This window comes from Haliaeetus albicilla, chromosome 25 (assembly GCF_947461875.1).
Source record: "Haliaeetus albicilla chromosome 25, bHalAlb1.1, whole genome shotgun sequence".
NCBI classification, from domain to species: domain Eukaryota; kingdom Metazoa; phylum Chordata; class Aves; order Accipitriformes; family Accipitridae; genus Haliaeetus; species Haliaeetus albicilla.
The window spans coordinates 23990930-24011713 of NC_091507.1; the positions used below are offsets into that span (position 1 = coordinate 23990930).

General features: G+C 38.4%; 1 protein-coding gene across 3 annotated transcripts in view; it reads right to left on the reverse strand.

Moving 5' to 3' along the window:
• The window catches only part of MYO16 (myosin XVI), a 393194-nt gene that overhangs the window by 226840 nt on the left and 145570 nt on the right, over positions 1 to 20784 (reverse strand). For all 3 annotated transcript variants that reach the window (XR_011322146.1, XM_069770289.1, XM_069770288.1), the window contains exon 5: positions 7502 to 7610. Coding sequence is in view for 2 of the 3 variants with exons in the window: in XM_069770289.1 (XP_069626390.1) it covers positions 7502 to 7610 (109 nt within the window). In the remaining variant the exon portion in view is untranslated. The remainder of the gene's footprint in view (positions 1 to 7501; positions 7611 to 20784) is intronic.

Consider the following 20784-nt stretch of genomic DNA (forward strand, 5'->3'; position numbering starts at 1 on the left):
ATCAGAAATGAAATTCCCATCTCCTCCTCACATAGTCATCAGAGTGACAATTCTCCCACTCTAGTGAAACATGCTTTTTTTTGTCTTCTCTTCTATAACAAGGATGTTGACGACCCTTCCAGCTAAAATTAGTTAAATTACCTCTGTCTCTTCTTAACTTGTATGAGAACAAAAATAATTTTTGTAATTTATTTTAACAGACTGGTACAATCTCAAGGCTTAATACTAAAGCATTCATCTGTGGATATGTCTTGCATGTTTATTATTTTATTTGTAATATTAACACCAGAAGACGGAAGCAAAAAAAGCATATCATTGTCTCTGGTTACTTGCGGTAAGTACCATGTCTGAAATGAGCTCTTCCATATACAGTATTTCTCGGCAAGGTCTTAATATGTTATGGTTAGATGTCTTTGTTAGAAAGCAGTAAAAGCAGGGTACTTGACACCTGCCAGGGAGCCAGGAGCTGAGGGTGAACAGGGGCAGGAAGGGTAGTGTCCTTGCTGACGAGGGCACAGCCCCACAGTACCCAAACAAGAAAATCGAGCGGGTCTGGTGATGGGAATCAGGGCCAACCGATAGTTCTGTGATTGCTAGAAAAGCTTCTAGCAACGAATCCAGACAAATCAGGTGAAGCCAGGCAGTCAGTGGTTCAGGGTTGGGATCAACAAGGTTCGTGGTTGGGCATAGGCATACCTCAAGCAAGGAACAAGGGCAAGGACCTGAGCCTAAATGCGGCTCTCCAGCCAAAGGATGGGTGAAAGATCATTACAAGGCTTCCCCCAGCTCTGCCTCACAACTTAGCCCTTGTCTGAGCCAACTGCTCCCAGGTTACATGGCTGTACCATGTCAGAGCTGGCTTTGAGCACCGGCAGCCAAGCCCCTGGGAGTGGGGAGCACAGGTTGCAGAGCCCGTGGGTGCACTCTGGGCACTGAAAATTTTTTTTCTAACTTGATAAAGGTTATAGTTTTAGGAATCCTATAAAAAAATGGTAATTTATCTCTAATGGTAACAGAATTAGATTATTTATCAGTAAGCTGTTTGAAAGGATACTAAAAGGGCATCCCCAGTTGCTGATGTTCTTCACACTCTTTTTTCAAATCTTTGCAAAGCCTGTTAGTCCAGGAGATGCCTGTTTTCCTTCTAGCATCAGTTACAAAGCAAATCATAAACTACTGGCTGAAACTTAAAATGTTAATTCAAGTGCCAAAAGTCTGCACAGTGAGTTTAAATATTTTCCCTTTAATAAAAACATATGGGTAACAAAATGCTTCCATACGATGGACTTTCTTCTTTAATTCACTTTTAAATGCCCAAACATTTGCATGCTGGAAACACACAAATATTAAGAGGAGTCTAAGACTTCAAAGTCACTTCCCCAAGAGTTAGAAAATATAAAAATTACAGTAGCTTATTCAAGCTTGTATTAGAAAACACAAAGGCCAAAGGAAGACAGATGAGCATTCTCAACTACGACGTTTTCAATGTGTCACGTTTTCTGTGTGCTTCATTTTTAGGACTTGAAGGGACCTACTGAAACATCTCATTTGGTCCCGTTCTCACTGGCAATACCATCACCTAACCCCTATCACCAATTAATCAAGCTCTCTGCGGAAACTGGACAGATTTTTTGTGTGTGTGTCATAATCTCATGGGTAGGTGGTTCCCAATCAGCAAAAATCAGAGTGAAAAAACTTTGAACCACCCTGAGGCTGTTTGGTTTTGGTTGCCTGTTTTTCTGTCAACCTACTGCATCAATATTATTAATAGAAAATTTGTAAGCAGAAATCAAGATCACATTGCATATGGTTCTAAAATAGAAAATATAACAGAGGATTTAGTTTTAGCTTAAATCCACTGATCTTTAGTACTAACAAGCTACATGTGTTGACATTTTAGTCAGTTCTTACTGTAGTATGTTGGCAATAATTCCTTAATGTCTATGAAAAGCCCTTCATAGTTTTAAATATGAAAGTCTAGAGCAGTTACTTTTTCTGAAATTATATTGATCTATATCAATTGCTTTTCTTGAGTGCACTGAAGAAACAGTACATAATTCTTTTTTTCCCCATGCCGGATTACTAGATCTGTTTTAAGTGTTTCTGTAGCACAACCTCCATGTTAGAGCATTTTGGTGTATGTATTCTGAACACTTTAATTCATAATCAAAGCTGATGAAAAAAACACATAACTGGGATTTTCATTTTGATCTTATTCTCATAAAAAGTGCCAGAGTGTTGAGAAACACACGACCAGATGTATGGTCCAAGTGTTGGCAGTTGTGGGGCTGCTGGGGTGGCTTCTGTGGCAAGAGGCCAGGGCCTGCCCCGTGTGGACCACAGACAGTTCTCAGTTCCAGCAGACCCACCACAGGACACAGCTGAGCCTCTCAGACAAGTATGGCACCTCTGTGAAAACATACTTAAGGAAGGGCAGAAAACAGTGGACAGAGAGACAAAGAGGAAACAAAAGGAGGGAGAAATAGCTGAGGGAACTCCAAGGTCAGAGAAGAAGGAGGGAGAAAAGGTGCTCCAGGCGTTGGAGCAGAGATGCCCTGCAGCCCATGGAAGACCCATGGTGAAGCAGATGGATGTTCCTGAAGGAACTGTATACCTGTGAAAAATCCATGCTGGAGCAGAGGGAAAGTGTAAAGAGGAAGAAGTGGCAGACAGAAACTGCTCTATGTACTGACTGTACCTCCCCCACATCCCCTGCACCACTTGCAGGGGTAGAGTCTGGAGTGAAGGAGTGAAGTCAAGCCTGGGAAAGGGGGAGGAAAGGTGTTGTTTTAGTGTTTGTCTTTCTATTTCTCACTACCTGAATCTATTCCAATTTGCAAGTTTCCCCAAGTTGAGCCTGTTTCCCCTGTGACAGTAACTGGTAAGCAATCTCCCTGTCTTCATCTCGATCCACAAGCTTTCTCATCCTATTTTCTCCCTCTGTCCTGCTCAGGAGGGGAAATGAGCAAGCAGATGGGTGGGAGTTTGGCTTTTAGCCCAACCACACCAGATTTTATAAATCATTTCAAATAACTTTACATTTTAAACCAAAATAATTTTGGGATGTATCTCCCTATCACATTCCAGGTTACTGTATAGTGTCACTCTTACAGTAAATTTTTCCTTAATCCTTTGCCCACTACTTTTCTGAATCAGCTTTTCCTGCACATTATTTCCCTCATGTTGTTAACGTTTGGCTTCAGGGAAATTCTCCTTATTGTAGTAATTTATGAGTCGACTGTTTCTGACTAATGTTAAACACTGTCTTCAGTGTAGGATTCTGTACTAACCCTTAGCTTCTGGGGTTTTTATTCTACCTACTGCTGCATAGCAGAGAAAGAAATTTATTCCTTCCTCTTTGCAGCTGAAAAGTAAGGCTTAACCCGTTTGCTAGTAAGAATTTAATAAACCACAGTCTATTTTTGTGAAATCTGCACAGTATTTTAACTAACTTACACCATAAAAAAAACCTACCTCAATGGATAGGACTTGCACATGATTTTGGCTCTATATACAGTTTTCTTAGACCCCTGAGTATGATCCCCTTAATATTCAGAGAACAAAACAGATCCATTATTCACACAGCTTGGAATACTATAAAAGATTTTGATTAAGTACATGAAATCTCTATTACCATCAAAGGTTGATAACCTTTACCCAGCTATTTTAAATTCATTTACCCCACAGGAAGTGAACTGTTAAAAAGAATACTTCGTAGAAAAGCAATAACCCTTTTTTTCTGTACCTGTGTCATGGTAGAAAAAGAAAAGCCATCTATACCTTCAGGTAGATATGTTATTTACATGTAGTCATTCTTAAAAAAAAAATTCCGCAACAGATGGTTTTCTTTTGGTTTTGTAATAACCTGCTAGTGCATAAACTCTCACTGTACAACAGGCAAGGAAGGTATTATTTTGCTTTCAGATGTGTAGGATACTTAAAAAAAAAAGTAGTAGTAAATATCCAGATGCTGTTTTCTCAGATTAAATAACAAGGCCGATGTTCTTGAAATGCACAGTTATCCTACTGAAAGCTGAAGCCTGAGATCTTGGCAGACAAAAGGGAACACCTCTTTTTTGGAAACAAATTACACAGTGAACGTGTCACCTCCTGTCACTTGTCAAATATGGAACCGAGAAAGATGTCACTCATTTGTAGTTTCTATCTAAGTCATCTAATCCACTATGCAACTAAATACGAAGAAAGGAAGTAAACAAAAATGTTGCATTCTTCAAAGCATTACATATTTAAAACAGCCTAAAGGAAAAGGAGCAAACATAAGGATCATATGCCATGATCAGAGTTTCACTGACACACTTCTACAGTAGAACATTCTGCCTCTAAAAACAAAGAGAACACACTAGCAGCCATTGAAAGTTTGACATTTTTAAAATGGAATTAATACAACAAAAGCTTTGCCTTAAAACATAAAGCTGATATTAATCTAAATAAAGGTCACAGAAGGTGCCAGGTGGACTTCTCAACAATTCCAATAATCAACCATGTTCAGAATAAAACAGGACAAATAGGAAAAAAAAAACAACCTTTTTACACTTCCTAGTATTTTCATTTCACCTCTGGAGGGAGACACTTCCTGGAGGTAAATAATGAACAGAGAAGAGGCTACAGGTATAAGTTACAACAGATAAAATTTCAACTGAAAATACAAAGAAAAAAAATGACACGAAGATGGCTCAGCACTGGACTGGGAGCCCAGAGAGATCAGAGACTCTCCAACCCACCATGGTCCTGGGTAACCTGGGCTACTCTCAGTTGGCTTTGCCTTGGCAAGACATTGCAGCAGATGGTCTCTCCATCTTATTTTTCAAAGTCCTTAAATGTCGGGACTTCATAGCAAAAATAAGATGACCAGTAACACGTAAAGCCAATGGTATCTTAGCACAGAACAAATTTAACAGTGTTTACCGGTGTCCTCCTGGTGGCTGGTCAAGTGAATAACCCTTCTGCTCTCTAGTGACAGTATTTCCTAGAACTCCACTAATGGCAACAGGAATTTAGACACCAAAGCTGGCGTACAGGCACCTACATCTAGACCTGTAAATTTAAATATCATAACCTTAAACTGAATCCCATCCTATGTAGCAGACTTCTAAGCCTCAGCTAGCCATTCTGGGCTCCCTTCATAGCACTTGGAAAGAAGCATGCAGTTCAGATTGTAATTCAGAAGACCCATTACAGATGCCTACCTTTGAAGCACCTCTTTTGCTTTAAGGAGGGTTTGCTATAGAGTGACTACCAGACCATGATTTAGATAAATCAACCTCAATAAAGTCCTCGAGCTCAGGAGCACACTAGGCTTCTGAGTGCTCCTAGGACATGATCAAATATACAGTTAAGCTATTTCCACCACTTTCCTAAATATGAAATTGGGTGCTGTATTTTTCCTTCCATCCTTGATTAGGGATATCTTAAATGAAGCTTATAGTATATTAGAATTATTACCCAACCCAAAGGATTCTCTTAATATACAGAGGATACGTACCTCAACTTGTTTTCCCTTAGGTAAGTAAAGTCTGCATATTGCTTTCTTCAGTCAATATTTAGTTTCAGTGTACAATGTAACATCAGTTACGTTAGCCTGGGCAATTCAAAGTAATTCATACTTATCCAGACAGCTTTATTTCCTTCAAGGATTCCCTCCTCAATCTTTATTAACCATGGCAGGCTATACAAATATTTTAGAAGATACTCATTAAATTTTAAAAACTAAGTGTGAAATAAGGGTACTTTGAGCTGCCTATTGTTACAAGAAGAATAGTAACAGACGAAGCAAAGTTGATAGGCATTTTGTCATTGATCACCCAAAGGCCAGGATTTCACACAGTACTGCAATTAAAGGGTAGGATTGATCTATTCTTACAGTCTAAAACTATGACAGGTAAACTATGACTTGTCAACTTAGGTTCTTATTAGTCAGCAGAACAGAAAGAAACAGTCCTGGAAGTCAGTTCTCCTCACCTAGCCAGGTTAGGAAGAGCTGAAACAATACCTGCATTTCCCATTTCTCTCTATTGACCAAAAGAAAAGGTCTGGATGATTAGCTCAGGCTCAGCTATCTACAGTTAGTAGAGGTAGATGTCACCTTCATAATGTTTAGGGTTTTATTTTGGAAACTTCCCACATTCACAGAATCATTGTTTAATGAGTAACAGTACCTCTCCTATCTACTGGAAAAGAGGCAACACTAATAACATTAGAGTCATAAAAATCCACTGTTCCATATAAGTTCCTTCAATGTAAACACTTTGCCAAGAAACTAGCAAATCTTTTTCTTTTTTTTTTTTCCAAATTATTTCATTTTGCAACCAAAAAGACAGACATACCAAGGAAAGAGGAAGCATTTTCTGATAGATCCACACAAATAATTGCAAGTGAGCAGACCATACCTTGTTGTATGCTATATGCTTGTTCTATGCTCCATGTTAAATACCATATCAGACAAAGCATTTGGAGCACTTAGACTCCAAATATCTGCATTCTGCAAGGCAATCAAGTTTTTTAGAAGCTAATACCTGTATTGCCATTAGAAAAATCGAAAACCAGAGTTCATGAGTTACAAAGACATTGCCAGGCACCAAAGAAGCAACATTATAAAATACACCTGTGTAATACCCTGGATGTGCTATGGGCTAACAGTATAGGACCTCACACTGAGTGTGATTTCCTTGCCAGTCTAAGTCAACTTCTCTTTTAAGTGAAAGAGGACATAACCTAGTTTATGTTGAAACAGACTTCTTATATGGAGGCAATGTTGAAATTACACATTTTTACATTACTACTCATTATTTCTGCTTAATACATTGTCCTTAGTGTTATGATGAGCCACATACAACGTTAAGGCAACCTATTATAGTCAAAAGCAATGCTAGAAATCTCAGTTCAGAAACCTTATTTAAGTTTGCAGCTGGTGAAAAACAAACCCTTTTTTTCAATACAGGTTCTGTCATCTATTACATATTAAGCATACTTCATAAAAGAAATCTAGCTACAGTATTTTCTCCATACAAAACAAAACCAACACTAATATTCTTGAATAAGTGATAAAGTTTCATATACATTTCCATTCAGATGACTTGCAGAGATTTATTTAACAGGCTCTCACTGGAAAAAATAGACTCTAAGGCTATACATAACACATGTGAAATGGAACAAAATGTGAAACCTGGTCCTCACACTGTTAAATTGTTTTAAAAGCTTCTGCATTACTGCAGTTTTTCTGCTCTGAATTCACACTCTGACATCTCCATATGAATGGGCAAAAGCAGATCTGACGATAATCACTGCCACTAACCTTTGTTAGTTGTTTGAATCTAAACACACTGAAAACTTTTCTGACCCAAAATCATCTTCCTCCCCTCCATCTCCAAACTAATATAGTTCCACTGGCTTCAGTACTGACTTACATCAAATTAATATCCATCCTTTTCATTTTTATGTCATGTTCATTAAAAACATTCCAGAAGCTGAAGAGCTGACTTACCATTTTCTTCCAAGTACATCAGAAGGATGCTGCTAGATTCAGTCCCTTCTATGGCATAATCAAGTGCGATGTTGCCATTAACATCTTGCAGCAGCACATTTGCTCCAGCCTACAGACAAGAATTGAAAACATTTTAGGATTTTGTAGTAAAATCTCAAACACTACTGGGGTTCTTGTACATTCCCATTCAAAAACATTTCAAAGCTGGGGTTCTTAGACAGAAGGCTGATTATAACCTGAAACAAAACAAAACAAACCACACAAAAAAAGCACAGACAAAATAAAGGACTCCTGAATGTCAAAAAGGGCTGGCTTTGCCTGGGACAGCTGACACTGTTGCCACCCTAGCTATCCAGCCTGCCTTTACTGCAGAGATGTCTGAGCTGCTCAGCAGTGAGTTTTAGAACCACCACCATTTGCAGCGCAGCATTTTGAAGTAAAGTAAGCTGTCACTGATTACACTCTGCCTTAAAACACTACACAGTAAACAGCACTGGTTCAAAAGCTGACTGACAAGCAGCACAGACACCCATGCAACAGGGATGGGTAGACAGCTGGTAAGGGTAACCTTGTCAGCCGGCCCAACCTCTTACAGCCTCATCCATCAATCCAACCTTGATGATTTCAACCGTAATCCCTAAAGGAGCCAGGCTGACATTTCTGTAAGTTTCATTCAAAATTCAACATAAAGGGCAGACAACTAAAAGGAGCCATTGAGTGGGGAGGGAAGGGGAACAGATTCATGAGAAGCTTGAAAAGAAACCACCAGCATGATAAGAAAACTTGCCTTTTCTATATAAAATATTGTTAGTGTAAGAATTTGCACTATGAAGGGCGATTTTTTTTTTTTTTTTTTTACATAAGAAAGCTCTCATCCTTGAAAATATTATGAATGTCTGGTGGACAAAAGTTTAAATTACAGTGAAATGTCATGTATCTTCTTTAAGAGGCCATAAGTTTAATTCATTTCAAGTTTTCTCTCTATGGCTTTTTACTGCAAGGAATTATGAAATAAGAATGACCTTTGGTAAACTTAATTACTTGTCTTATAAGTGTGTATGATAAAAAGTTTAGCTAAAAAAAATGAGGGGTATCAAGAACAGCCTTTCTTAAAACCACAGGAGCAGAGGCCAACTTTAATAAGGAATTATTAATGGAAGGTATGACTGCTTTTTTCAGGAGCTTACTCTGTAAGTACTGTATCAAAGAAAAACTCACAATGGGCTCAGCTCCTGGCTCGGAGTGAAATATGACATAAAAAACTAGCAAATTCATGTAGGCTTCATGTCATCAAACTGAAGGTGTTGGAGCTGGACTTGCTAGTCTGAGGTGACCTCCTGGGTTCCCATCACAGTGACAAAGGGACAGACAGGCATCAAAGAATGACTCACCTCAGCCATCTCAAACACTTAAGATATCCTACTAGACCATATCCTATACAGCAAAATAACCTATCTCGCTACAAAGTATACTACTTTCTTTTAGCACCTGTCTTGCTGCACTGACTGTAAGGAGAACCTAGACAGCAAATTTAGATTAGATGTATATCTTTTAAATTGCTAAATTATATTAGATGAGAGGAGTTGACTCTCATGCTTAGTGAAAAGGAATGCAAGGAGACTTACAAGCAAAGAGACTTAACAAGGTGTAATATCTTTTATATTCATTATAGTGCTATGAAAATAAATTTCTGCTTGCCTGTCCTGCCAGACAAAATTAAAACTATGATCAAAAATCAAATAAAGAATGAATGTGAAGACCATAATATCTTTGCAGGAAGGTTTAACAACTATTTATTGCACTTGTTCCATTACTGGGAAGCATGATTTTTGTTTGTTTTGCTTTCTACTCACTGAACCATGACAGTTTGCTGGTAATGACAGAACCAAGGAAGCAACACATTTTCATATTTATTTGACTTACAAAGACTTGAAGGCACCTATCCTTCCCTGCATGTAAATAACCTTGGAGAAGGCTGACTCGTCTGACTTCAGCAAATTTAATTTTAAGAACTGTACCAAATGTTTTGAGAATAGCCACAAACACTGTGATTTGTAAAGTCTGTTGCTGGTTATAAAACAAGTTTTGGATCAGGGAATTTTACTTAATTTATTGGCCAACAAACTTTTAATTATTGATTCTGCTACTGAAAAATAGAAACAGGAAAACAAGCAAACACTTAGAGAACTACACTTGGACTCCTCTCTAGACACTGCCTCTTCCCCTTCCCGTCTCCAAGCCCCTTGCCACTCGCACGCTATGCCTGCAGTGGACAGTGTGGGAGACTGGGGTCAGCACGTTGTGGTTCCGCTTCTTTGGTGGTCCCTTGTTTCTTCCTCCACTGCTCTAGCATGGGCTCCTTCACTGGCCAACAGTCCTGCCAGAGACATAACTCTCCCCCCAAGTCCTCTGCTCGGCTCCCACTTGGGCAGTTCTTTCGCTCCAGTCCTGCTTGCGGCCCCTCGCTGCCAGCATCATGCAGGTTATGCCCAGTACCAAACTCCACTGTGCTTTCAAAAGCAAGCTATTACAGGTATAGAAAGGTGGGGAATTCCACTGTATCTCCCTTCCTTAGTGTATTGCACAACATCCCGCCAAAAAGATGTGTGACAGGTTGTCACTATGATGCAAACTGTACACGCCAATATTTTGAAGTGCACATAGTATGGACTTTTCTTCCTGTTCGCTCTGATTACACATTTGCCTGCGATACAATGGAAATTACTTGCTGTTAAATGTGACACAGGCTTTTCAATTGCTCAGGATTTCTTTTATTTCCAGGCACCTCTCAGATTGTTATGGCCAGTCCTGAAAACCGATTTGAAATCTCATTTTCTAATTATAAACCAAATTTCCCATTTAGCTACTTCTGTAAGTAAAGACAAGATGGCAATCCCACAGATGGCAGAAGACATGGCAGAAGTTCACACAGGTAACTGGCAGGGGTCAGAGCAGAATGAATGAGAGGCAAACTAAGCAGCAGAAAACCAGCAGGCTCAAGCAGAAGTACAGACAGAGCATGACAAAGACATAGAACATGTTGCAGGTAGCAAATGTCACAAATACTGTAGCTTTAGTTCAAATTCAGACGATCAAAATCGTGCTAAACAACTTGAGTGCTATTGTTACATATATGGCCTTGTAGGCCAGACAGTAAGAAACCCAGATATGAGTAGAGATGCAGATGGAATAGAGATTATCTGAATATAGTCCTACTTTGTTCTTGGGTTTCTGTTCATAGCTCTGAAAGAGACTATGAGGAATACTGTCCCCAGGCTGCTGCTATTAGAGTTCCCAAATTTATATGCATACCTTGTTTATATTCAAAATGTAATTCCTTGTTTATTCCATTTCAGTTCAAATGTTTTATCCACCCTCTTGAATTCTGCATGCAGTGCTCTGTGTACATGAAAAGTTACTGGCTTACCGATTCTCCGCACATCCTCATTCTCAAGTCATTTCACAACAAAAAGATAAATGCATTGCAAAGAATTTTTGAGAAAAATATTTGTCTGCAATGATAAATTGCTTGTAATTTAGAAAAACTGCAGAAGGAACATCTTTAAATATATTATTTAAAAATGTTCCCAAAGACACCTAGCTCAATACACAGAATGCAAAATGCAACTGAAATGCATGCTCTGCTATGCAGAACAACATCCTTATGTAGAGAGAGCATATGAGAGTAAACCCTGGTGATCAACAATAGAGTGAGCAGACAGTGCCAGGTTTGCACACTATCCCTGTATGACCAGATATCAAGAGCCTCCTGCCAAAGAGAAAATACCTTTGGCTAGTGAAAAGAGGTAAGATTTCCCTTCTGGTTCCAGAAATGATGATTCAAAATACTTCAATTTATCTTAATAATGAGGACGATAAGGAAAATAAAAAGGATAATTTTACTGTGCCTATTCTTAATTAATTTCTGCCTATTTACTTATTTGTAGCATCTCTGATACGTTTTCCTTTCAGACAAACTGAGTACAATAGCTTAACTCCACATATATGCAAAACTGGTGACCCTAAATATTAGGTACTGAGCTCAGGAGCAATATAGCATGAGGTAGGTTAGATGTGAACAGTTTCACAGTACCGATCTCTGTGCATACCCCCATTTTTTGCTAACATAGTTGTTTGAGATGACATCCCACTCAGTGGGAGAGAGATGAATAACTTCAGATTCACTGTAGAGTACATGATACAATGTACATTCCCAATATAACTTATCCCACGATCACATCTTTGTACAGCTAAACTTTAGGATAGCACAGGGAAGAACACCACTTTGCACACCAGGGTGTAGTAAGGAGCTGAACTCTTCCTTCCCAAATAATGTACCAGAAGGTGGGGAAAGAACCAAATAGCTTCTGAAGTCCAAGCACTATTGGAAATTTTCATTTACAAGAACTTATAAAAATTAGTAACTTCATCACATCATCACATGTGAACAGACTGTGAGCATAGCCAGAGTCTTCTACAGGGCTCTGTCCCTATACAAGGTACCTGTTGCCACTTGGCCCAAGTGCAAAAGTATAAATGCAATCACAAACTCTCAAGACTGTTGCTGTCGCTATAGCCCACTGAATCAATGTCCAAATTCCCACTGGTAAAATAAGAGTTGAGTTTAGTCCATATTCTACATTTGGGAAGCCTAATTAGTGATACTGTTAACTCACAAGCAAATAATTTATTTTTCGTTTTCTCCACCAATCTCTCTTTTCTTTTAAGAATTGAAATCTAAAAACCAATCTAACATGCACAGGGGCAAACCTTTAATTAAATATTTGATTTTTCAAAAAGTCTTAGAACTTCCTTTTCTGCAACAGATGTAGGTTTATCAGTGCTATTTACTAGCTGGCTAACAATCTTTGCTACTCTTTCTTATTCCCAGTTTCTTATACATCTTTATCTCACGATTCCCAAATAAGAAATGTATCTACCTACCGTTACTTGAAAAAGAACAAGGACCATTCCATTCTGAGGAATGTGTCCTTCTTTACAGATTTAAAATTATTCATTTCCTGCTGTCTCTCTGAATTCCACAATATTTTGTGTATCAGCAGCCTAACTTCATCAGGATGGGTGAAAACCACATTCTCCCAACACTTCATGGACATAATTAAAGGCAGTTTTGTGGGAAGAAGAGCTGTGGGTTTAGACCTTCTCCAGGCATCTCCAGCCATCCCCTATATTCGGGGACACAGTTCTAAACATTCAGTTGTATGTCCAGAAACATAATACTATCACAACTGCCTGGACTGCAATGTAATATGATTCAGGCATTCCTAGAGGGACACCTAACTTACTGAGGTTCCCCCAGGACTTGGGAAGGATTTGGGCATGTCTCTGCCTAGGTACTATCTCTTGCTTGGCTGCCCAGCTAGGATGCTACAGCTTATGCACCCAGGGAACTTTTTGCTCACAAGGGTTAGCTCGTTGAACTGTGTTCTGAACCAGAGTTAGCATCCACCCATTTTAGGTGGAAGCAGGTAGACTCCAGAAAGTCTGAGTATGATCCACAGAAATTCAAGCTTAAAGTCCTGTATTCTGTTGCATGCATTAAATTATTCTTTCAACCTTCCATGCAAGTTATTTAAATATTTGAAATAACTAAGTAATTTAGCTTTATTTGTATATTAGAAAGTCCCAGGAATGTTATAAAATATTTTTCAGTACAAAAATCATGACCCAGCCACTGCCTCTTTTACCTAGGATTACCACCATTGGCTTCATGAGGCTTTATGAAGGCAATCAGAAATAAAATATAACCTGAGGAATATGTGTGAATTATTAAAAAAAAAAAAGAGGAGGCAGAAACAACACTCTTGTTAATATACCTGTTGCTATGCAAAAAAAAAAAAACAACAAAAACCTTCTCCTAGTAACAGGCTTCTGCACAGTTGTTACTACGCTTCAAGTGCTCCACAGTATGCTAGCCATGTGGAATTTGTGCAGTCACCTGTCAACCTCCCCCAAAACCCTGACTTTTTGCTATCTATTTATATTCTTTATTTATATTAGTAATCCATTTTTATTCCATTCCACATACTCCATATCTATTTAAAAGTATACATTTATATGTGTGTAAATGTACCAAAAAATACATAGTATTTCTCTTTTCTATGTTAACCACTGTTTCCAAAAAGGAAAGGCTAGCATTTTTTCAGTGACAGCTTGGACTATTCACTTTATATTTTTTTTAAGTATAACCACAAGATTTACAGACTATTCCTTTTTATAAGATGACGTTAACCACACAAGTAGACCAAGACTAAACGTAGTTCTTCACAAAACATTTATGGCATTTCACTTCCTGTAACATGAGTAGTTAAGTTTTCCCCCCTTTACTGACCTTCTTCACACTAATTCCATAAAAAGGTTTTGCTCATTGAAGGATGTTCAAGGTTTAAATGCACACATATACGTGTTGTCACACATACTATGGTTACGGTGCAAATGGTACATCCTTCCAAAAGCCCTTAGTATATTACCAGTTAAAAAGAAAGCAACAGTAATCAGGATATAATGCTCTGTCTGCACACAAGAAAACATACAGTAAATCACACATGCTCATGGACTCCATGGTGCCATATGATCTTGCTCTCTGACCTCAAAGGTTTGCATAAATTTTCATTTAAGATACCAAATCTCAGAAATCTAGCTGGCTCCTCTTTTTGTGGCTCCTACTGGACTTGTTTGACTCTCATTCATTAACAAAGCAAAAGGGATAAGGTTGCTCTACACAGTACTGTGTTTTAGGTCATCTCACTTTTCACAAATTCATGATGCTAAGCAGAACAGGAACAGTTCTCAAGGCAGGACTCAAAAAAAGTCAGACTTCTCTACATTAGCAAACCACAGACAATGAAATAAAAGATTAAATGAGATTGAGCAGCTGCTCTCAGTTCAAAAGCATGTTTTCCTTCCAACTCATTTCAAGAACAGATTTTCCGTGGGCAGGAAATTATTTCACAGAAATAACAATTTCGTTACTAGCAGAGCTGGAAAAAAACAAATGAGGGTTTTAGTGATTACAATTATAGATCCTCCACTGACAGTTCCCCTGTTCCTATCTTAATCCAGGTTTACCTGCTTACTAAGAAGCAAACTGACACACACAAGCTGGGTTACCTCTTTTGTTTTCCCTTTTTGGGTATAAAACAATCTAGAACCTATTTTACTAAATCTAGATATTGTCTCTCAGAATGGTGATTGCAGTCTAAATACTTTCATTTTAACTTTTTCCACATAAATCTTTAAGGAAGCCCCTTCCCCATGACACCGCAGATTCTTAAGATATTTGGGATATAGTTAATCAATTTCTATCAGTTCCAGAGTAAAGCAGGGATTCCTGTTCCAGAACAAAACGTCAAAAGAAGCCCATGAAAAAGCCAGCTATCCCCTGAGCAGATTCAAGACTAGGAGTCCACCATGCAGCTTACCTATTTCTAAGTTTTTACTTTTATTCCTTCGCTCCCAGGCTTGACAGAGAATGGAAGAGGGATCACAAATGTTTATAAGCCATCTATAAAGATATGTAAGTTCCAGTATAGTGCACGGCAAACAGTACAATCACCTCAAAGCTGCTCTAGCTTCTGTTTGGACTTTAATGACCCTTAATGTACCCTGCCAAAAGAGAAGGAAAAAAAGACAAGATACTCCAGAAGACAGGAGTGGGACTGATAGAAAACCATTCCCCAAATACGGATATCTGCTGTACAGCTAATCCTAGTAGCCTCTTTTCTTTCATGTATCTCAAAGGAAAAGAAATAAATTAAAATTTCAGCTGTACAAAAACAACTTTCCACAAGCCCATTCTTCATCCTTTTTAGGGCAGTTTCCATCACTGCAGCCTGAGGGGACACACCTGATCTTTGATTCAATGGAAATTTCAGTAAGTTAGGACTGATGACATGAGCTTCAAGGTACTGTGTTTCACAAATAATAAACTGTAACTTCTCTCAGGCAGTTAAGTTACTTGCAGGTAGTCAAATTCCACATCCAAACACCACCACCCCCCAAACATAATGGATACCAAACCTAGACATAACTTTTCCAAAATGATAGGTTTTCCTCAGTGAATTATTATTTATTGAAACCTGAATTTTTAAAAGTATTGAAGAAATGCAAACAAAAGTCTCATCATGTAGGAGTTTCCAAATTGAAAATATTTTCTTCCTTTCTTTCCCGAGTGCCTCTTAGCAAAATAATCTGAACAAGAACCCAAACTCCATACAGCAATTCGGAGCAAAATCTGTGGATCACAAATGAAAATAACAACTGAAGAGACCTAACTGCATCTATCATACCTGCTATTTGATACATTAATAAATGTTCCATGCATGCTTTACATGGGCTTTTGTAGCTACAGAGAAAATGCAGGGAACAAATCCTCCTGCTCAGCTACTTCCTCCATAGCAAGGCATCATGTTGAGGCATATTCATGAAAACAAATTCTCTCTTAATACAAAAGGAAAAACCTCTCACTTCCTTTTAAATGGAGCTGCAGAGAGCACAGCTCTGTAAACTGGGCTGGCCCAGTGCACAAGGTGCAGGACTTCTTCCATAACCTTGAGTCAACGGTTACCTGCAGCTCATTTGAAGCAGGAGTTCCCACCCCTCACAGAGGAAAGATACTGATCATCAGCTGTCTGCAATCTTTGTTTTATTTCAGGGCTTTAAACTCTGTAGGAGTTGCTACTGCCTACAAACCCATGCCTGTCACATTACCAAAATTATTCTTTCACAAGAAGCAGGAGCTGTCTGCCATCCGGATGAGCTTAACTTGTGATGTAAGTCAAGGTTTTAATTCATTTTCAGCATGCCTGATATCACATCATAAAAACACAAACACAAAGCTCAATCCCTCACATCTGTGACAACACAGCCTAGAGAACCAAAGCTGAATGCAGAGTGCCCTCTGGGCATATAAAATAAACTGGAGAGATTTCCTATCTCCAAAAAGACACTTTAAAGGAAATTAGGAGATAAACCAGTGCCAAAAATTTTATGCCAATACCCTTATATAATTCCTAAGAATATATGCATTTGTATTAATGTAAATTTATGCTATGCCATTACTACTTACTTTTTTCCCCTCATAGCTACATGCTATACCTGTCAAGGAACTTTCATACAAATGCAGTTGGAAATTCACTCATCCTTGTGTACGTAGAGTATTTCAAGCTGCCATGTGGATACAAGTTCTTTAATTCATGGCACTTCTGGGTTCCACATTGCAGAAACAGGCACCAAAATCTGAATATGCAATATAACTCCTGGTCAAAACAGACTTTTTTGTTATAATCTAGAAATCAGGATCTATGGATGCATGCCAAGGTGCGTAAAGAACATTAGTGTTCCAAAAATCCGAGGCATCTTAACCTCTGTGACACATTGGTTAAGAAAGGATGAAGAAATATGCCAATACAGTAGCTGCTTATAAAAAGCATCATACAGACATATACATATAAGATCACCAATGCCTACAGAAATACTCAATTGTATTTGAAAACATACTTCTTGGTTGTTGAATTACTTCACACAAATGATAAAACCAGTACTTTAAAATCATCAACACTCCACAACCATTTTGACAATCATTTAATTGATGAGTAAGGCATTTTCTTCCTTAAACTAACAGAAAGTAGGCAATGTCAGTTCACAGAAAAGATTTTCAGAAGAATTAAAAAAAAAAAAAGGCTGTCATGGCACATATTACAGATTGCTTGACAGGCGTAGTCTGTTTGACTAATGCATTCAGAAGATAAAAGAATTAGCACTGATGACTGAAAACTAAAGACCAACATTTTCCCATCTGTTTGTGCACCATGGGGACTTAAATTCCACCCATCAGCTGGAAGGCATGTAAAAGGCAAACAAAATCCCACTTGGTTCCAGTACTGAACACTTCTGATAACGCTGCACAAGTATAGTATGTTTTCAGTAACATCGTTCAAAGTAAAATACAAATAAGCATACAGATACGATATGAAAAGTTAAAATCTACTAACCCAGAAGCTATCAAACAAAAAATAACATACATTTCTCAGGTTACCACTATTTCCATGCCCTAGCCCTACAACATTCATGAGAATTTGGGAGCATTCTATTAATTCTAAATATGTACAGATATTTACTTGGATCTTAATTAGTTGGCAAATCAGCTTTCATGGTGGTTCTTCATATTTTGACTCCTAGTATACATCGCCAAGGTTTCTCGGAATTTAAGGTCTTAATTTCTATGCTAAATAAAGTCTGGTTTCCTTGACTTAGCTTTACCTCAAGGGAAGATTTTTATTTGCTCTCTTCTCCCATCTAAATACCTGAAAATATGCAGAATCGCCCAGCTAGTTTGATTAGAAATTGGAAGGACAGAATTATTTTTGTTATATCCATTTCTGTTTCTTTACTTCCATACTTCATTCTGTATTCTTCCAACAATTTTCAACTAATTATTCTTAACATAATCAAAATCTGTAGCTCGACTGTGTGACTGAATTTTGCCATACAATTTGAACACTAATTGTATCAGCCGTGGTATGACTTCTTCATATGTAATCACTACTGGTTTTAATCTATGAGGAAAAAGGCCGTAAGAATATCTTTTGCTCTTGTTAGCTAGATGTGAGGTCAGGGATGGGACACTTTAGCTTAGCCCCAGTGCAGGGCAAATGAAGCTACAGGGCTTTTGGTGGGACACTGATTTCCATCAACAAGATTGGACCATGGGCAGAACATGTTCAAGTCCAGTACTAGGGCTCCCACATAGCCATGAGTTTAAGCATCCAATTCTGCTCTCTCTGCACATAAGCTTTATTCAAACAGAAATTACAGGAACCAATCTTGCTCTCAAGATATGCAGTTGTCTTAATGTAAATCAATACTTCAATATTCTATCTGCCAAAAAATTGTCTAGCATTAAAAAAATATGATATTAATGAGCAGTTAATGAAGAATTATGTATCTATGATTCTGTTCTGGTTTCAGCTGGGATAGAGTTAATTGTCTTCCTAGTAGCTGGTACAGTGCTGTTTTGAGTTCAGTATGAGAAGAATGTTGATAACACTGATGTTTTCAGCTGTTGCTAAGTAGTGTTTAGTCTAAAGTCAAGGATTTTTCAGCTTCTCAAGCCCAGCCAGCGAGAAAGCTGGAAGGGCACAAGAAGTTGGGACAGGACAGAGCCAGGGCAGCTGACCCAAACTGGCCAACGGGGTATTCCATACCATGCGACATCACATCTAGCATATAAACTGAGGGGAGCGGGGACAGGGAATCACCACTTAGGGGACTAACTGGGTGTCTATCGGCGGGTGGTGCGCAATTGCACTGCGCATCATTTGTACATTACAATCCTTTTATTATTGCTGTTGTCACTTTATTAGTGTTATCATTATTAGTTTCTTCTTTTCTGTTCTGTTAAACCGTTCTTATCTCAACCCACGAGTTTTACTTCTTTTCCCGATTTTCTCCCCCATCCCACTGGTGGGGGGGGGGGGGGGGGGGGAGGCGCGCGCGGGGAACAAGTGGCTGTGTGGTACTTAGTTGCTGGCCGGGGTTAAACCACGATAGATTCTTATCTCCAAAGCCAAGCACGACGAAATACCTGTTTGCACAGTTTTAGTGAGGGCTTCTCAGAAAAGAGACAAAAAGATGAGGCATTAGGGTATCAGGAGGGTGCTAAAAGCATGAAGCAGCTCCTTTTTGCTTAGTATGCAAAAAAAAGTTTAATTGGAATAATTTTATGAATTGGATGGACCAGTTTGAATGTCACAAAGATAAGCTAAGACATACTTTTAACTCTTTTAATCAAACTATTTTCTTTGAAAGCAAGAAAAAACTGAGAAGAAATCTCAGGATGTATTTTCTCACTGTAATTTAGTATTTATACTGGAAGCTGAGGTAGACTAAAGAAGTGACAATAAAGAAATTATAGCAAAACCTATTTGCGTGATACTACACCACAAAGAAAAGTTCTCTTTGCCTAGAACAGCATTCAGTTCTGTCTTTAAGACACTGCAGCAAAAATGCAAAAGATCAGAATGAGGTCAGCAAAAAGCATGGTGAAAGTACAGAAAGATGAGTATTTGACTTGGTATTGCCAGCTCTCACATTATTTGGCAAGAAAAGGGAATTAGAAGGGGACCTTCAAAGAGCATTGATGACTAAAGACTAAAATTTCCCCATATGCTTGTGCACATGGGACTTGCACACTCCCCATCAGTAGCAGAGCTTATGGAAAAAAATGAAATTATTCAAGCACTGAATGCCTCTGATAACAGTACAGGAGCACACTTTCTTTTCATTTTCATTTTAATTATAGTCATTAAAAATTAAGACAGGCACACAGAAAAATGATCAGTCCCTGTCTCATAATACTGCAACAAAAGGTCACTTCATGAAATTATTGCCTTTTATTATTAGAACAAATAGAAGGAAATTCTCCTTCACACAGCAAGGCGTGAGCCTTTGGAATTCCCTGTCAAAAAGGCTTTAAATCTGACACTACAGTTAGAGTTAAAAGTTACTTCATAACCATTAATAAAGCTTGTAATTACATAAGGTCAACCAAATCTCATATTTTAGGAAATAAAAAGATCATTCCCTGGGATTAGTAAGAACTGTCATTTGTGTACAACACTGGACAATTAGTAAGACACAGTTTTCTTGTAGGCAAAAGAGGGATAGGAAGCATCCTCTATCAACTATAGAACTGCTAAGTAAAGGACACAAATAGGAAAATAGGACAGTAAGTATTACCTTTTACTAATATGTTTCCTACCAAGTTGCATGTGTGTGTATATATATATATGCATGCACATATATGGGGAAGTAGTCGTACATACATATATACACACACACTCCAAGCAAAACAGTTGGGCAAAGTTCTGCTGAGCAGCTTCACTCAAAGGGTTTCTGACCCTGACCCACTACTGCTGAAGGCAGAACAAACAAAACAACCACATGGAGCAGCAAAGAAAGGAAGCTGATTTTGAGGAGCTGGTAGCTTCCAGGCTCAATGTAAATAACATAAACGGGGGAAAATCTAACTAGGGGCAAAACTGAAGACCCTGTTAAACATGATGGTCTTCTCCTTCCTCCCTAAGTATGGGAAGCTAGTCCTCTCCTCCCATCTATGCACACTGTCATATCCCTGACTGCATTTATGCAACTTGGAAAAAACAGATGCTGAATGTTCTGATTTTTCATTCGCCAGTCCATCTTGAGATTACATCACACACAGAAACATATATATGTAAATTAAATATGCTTCAAATGGCACA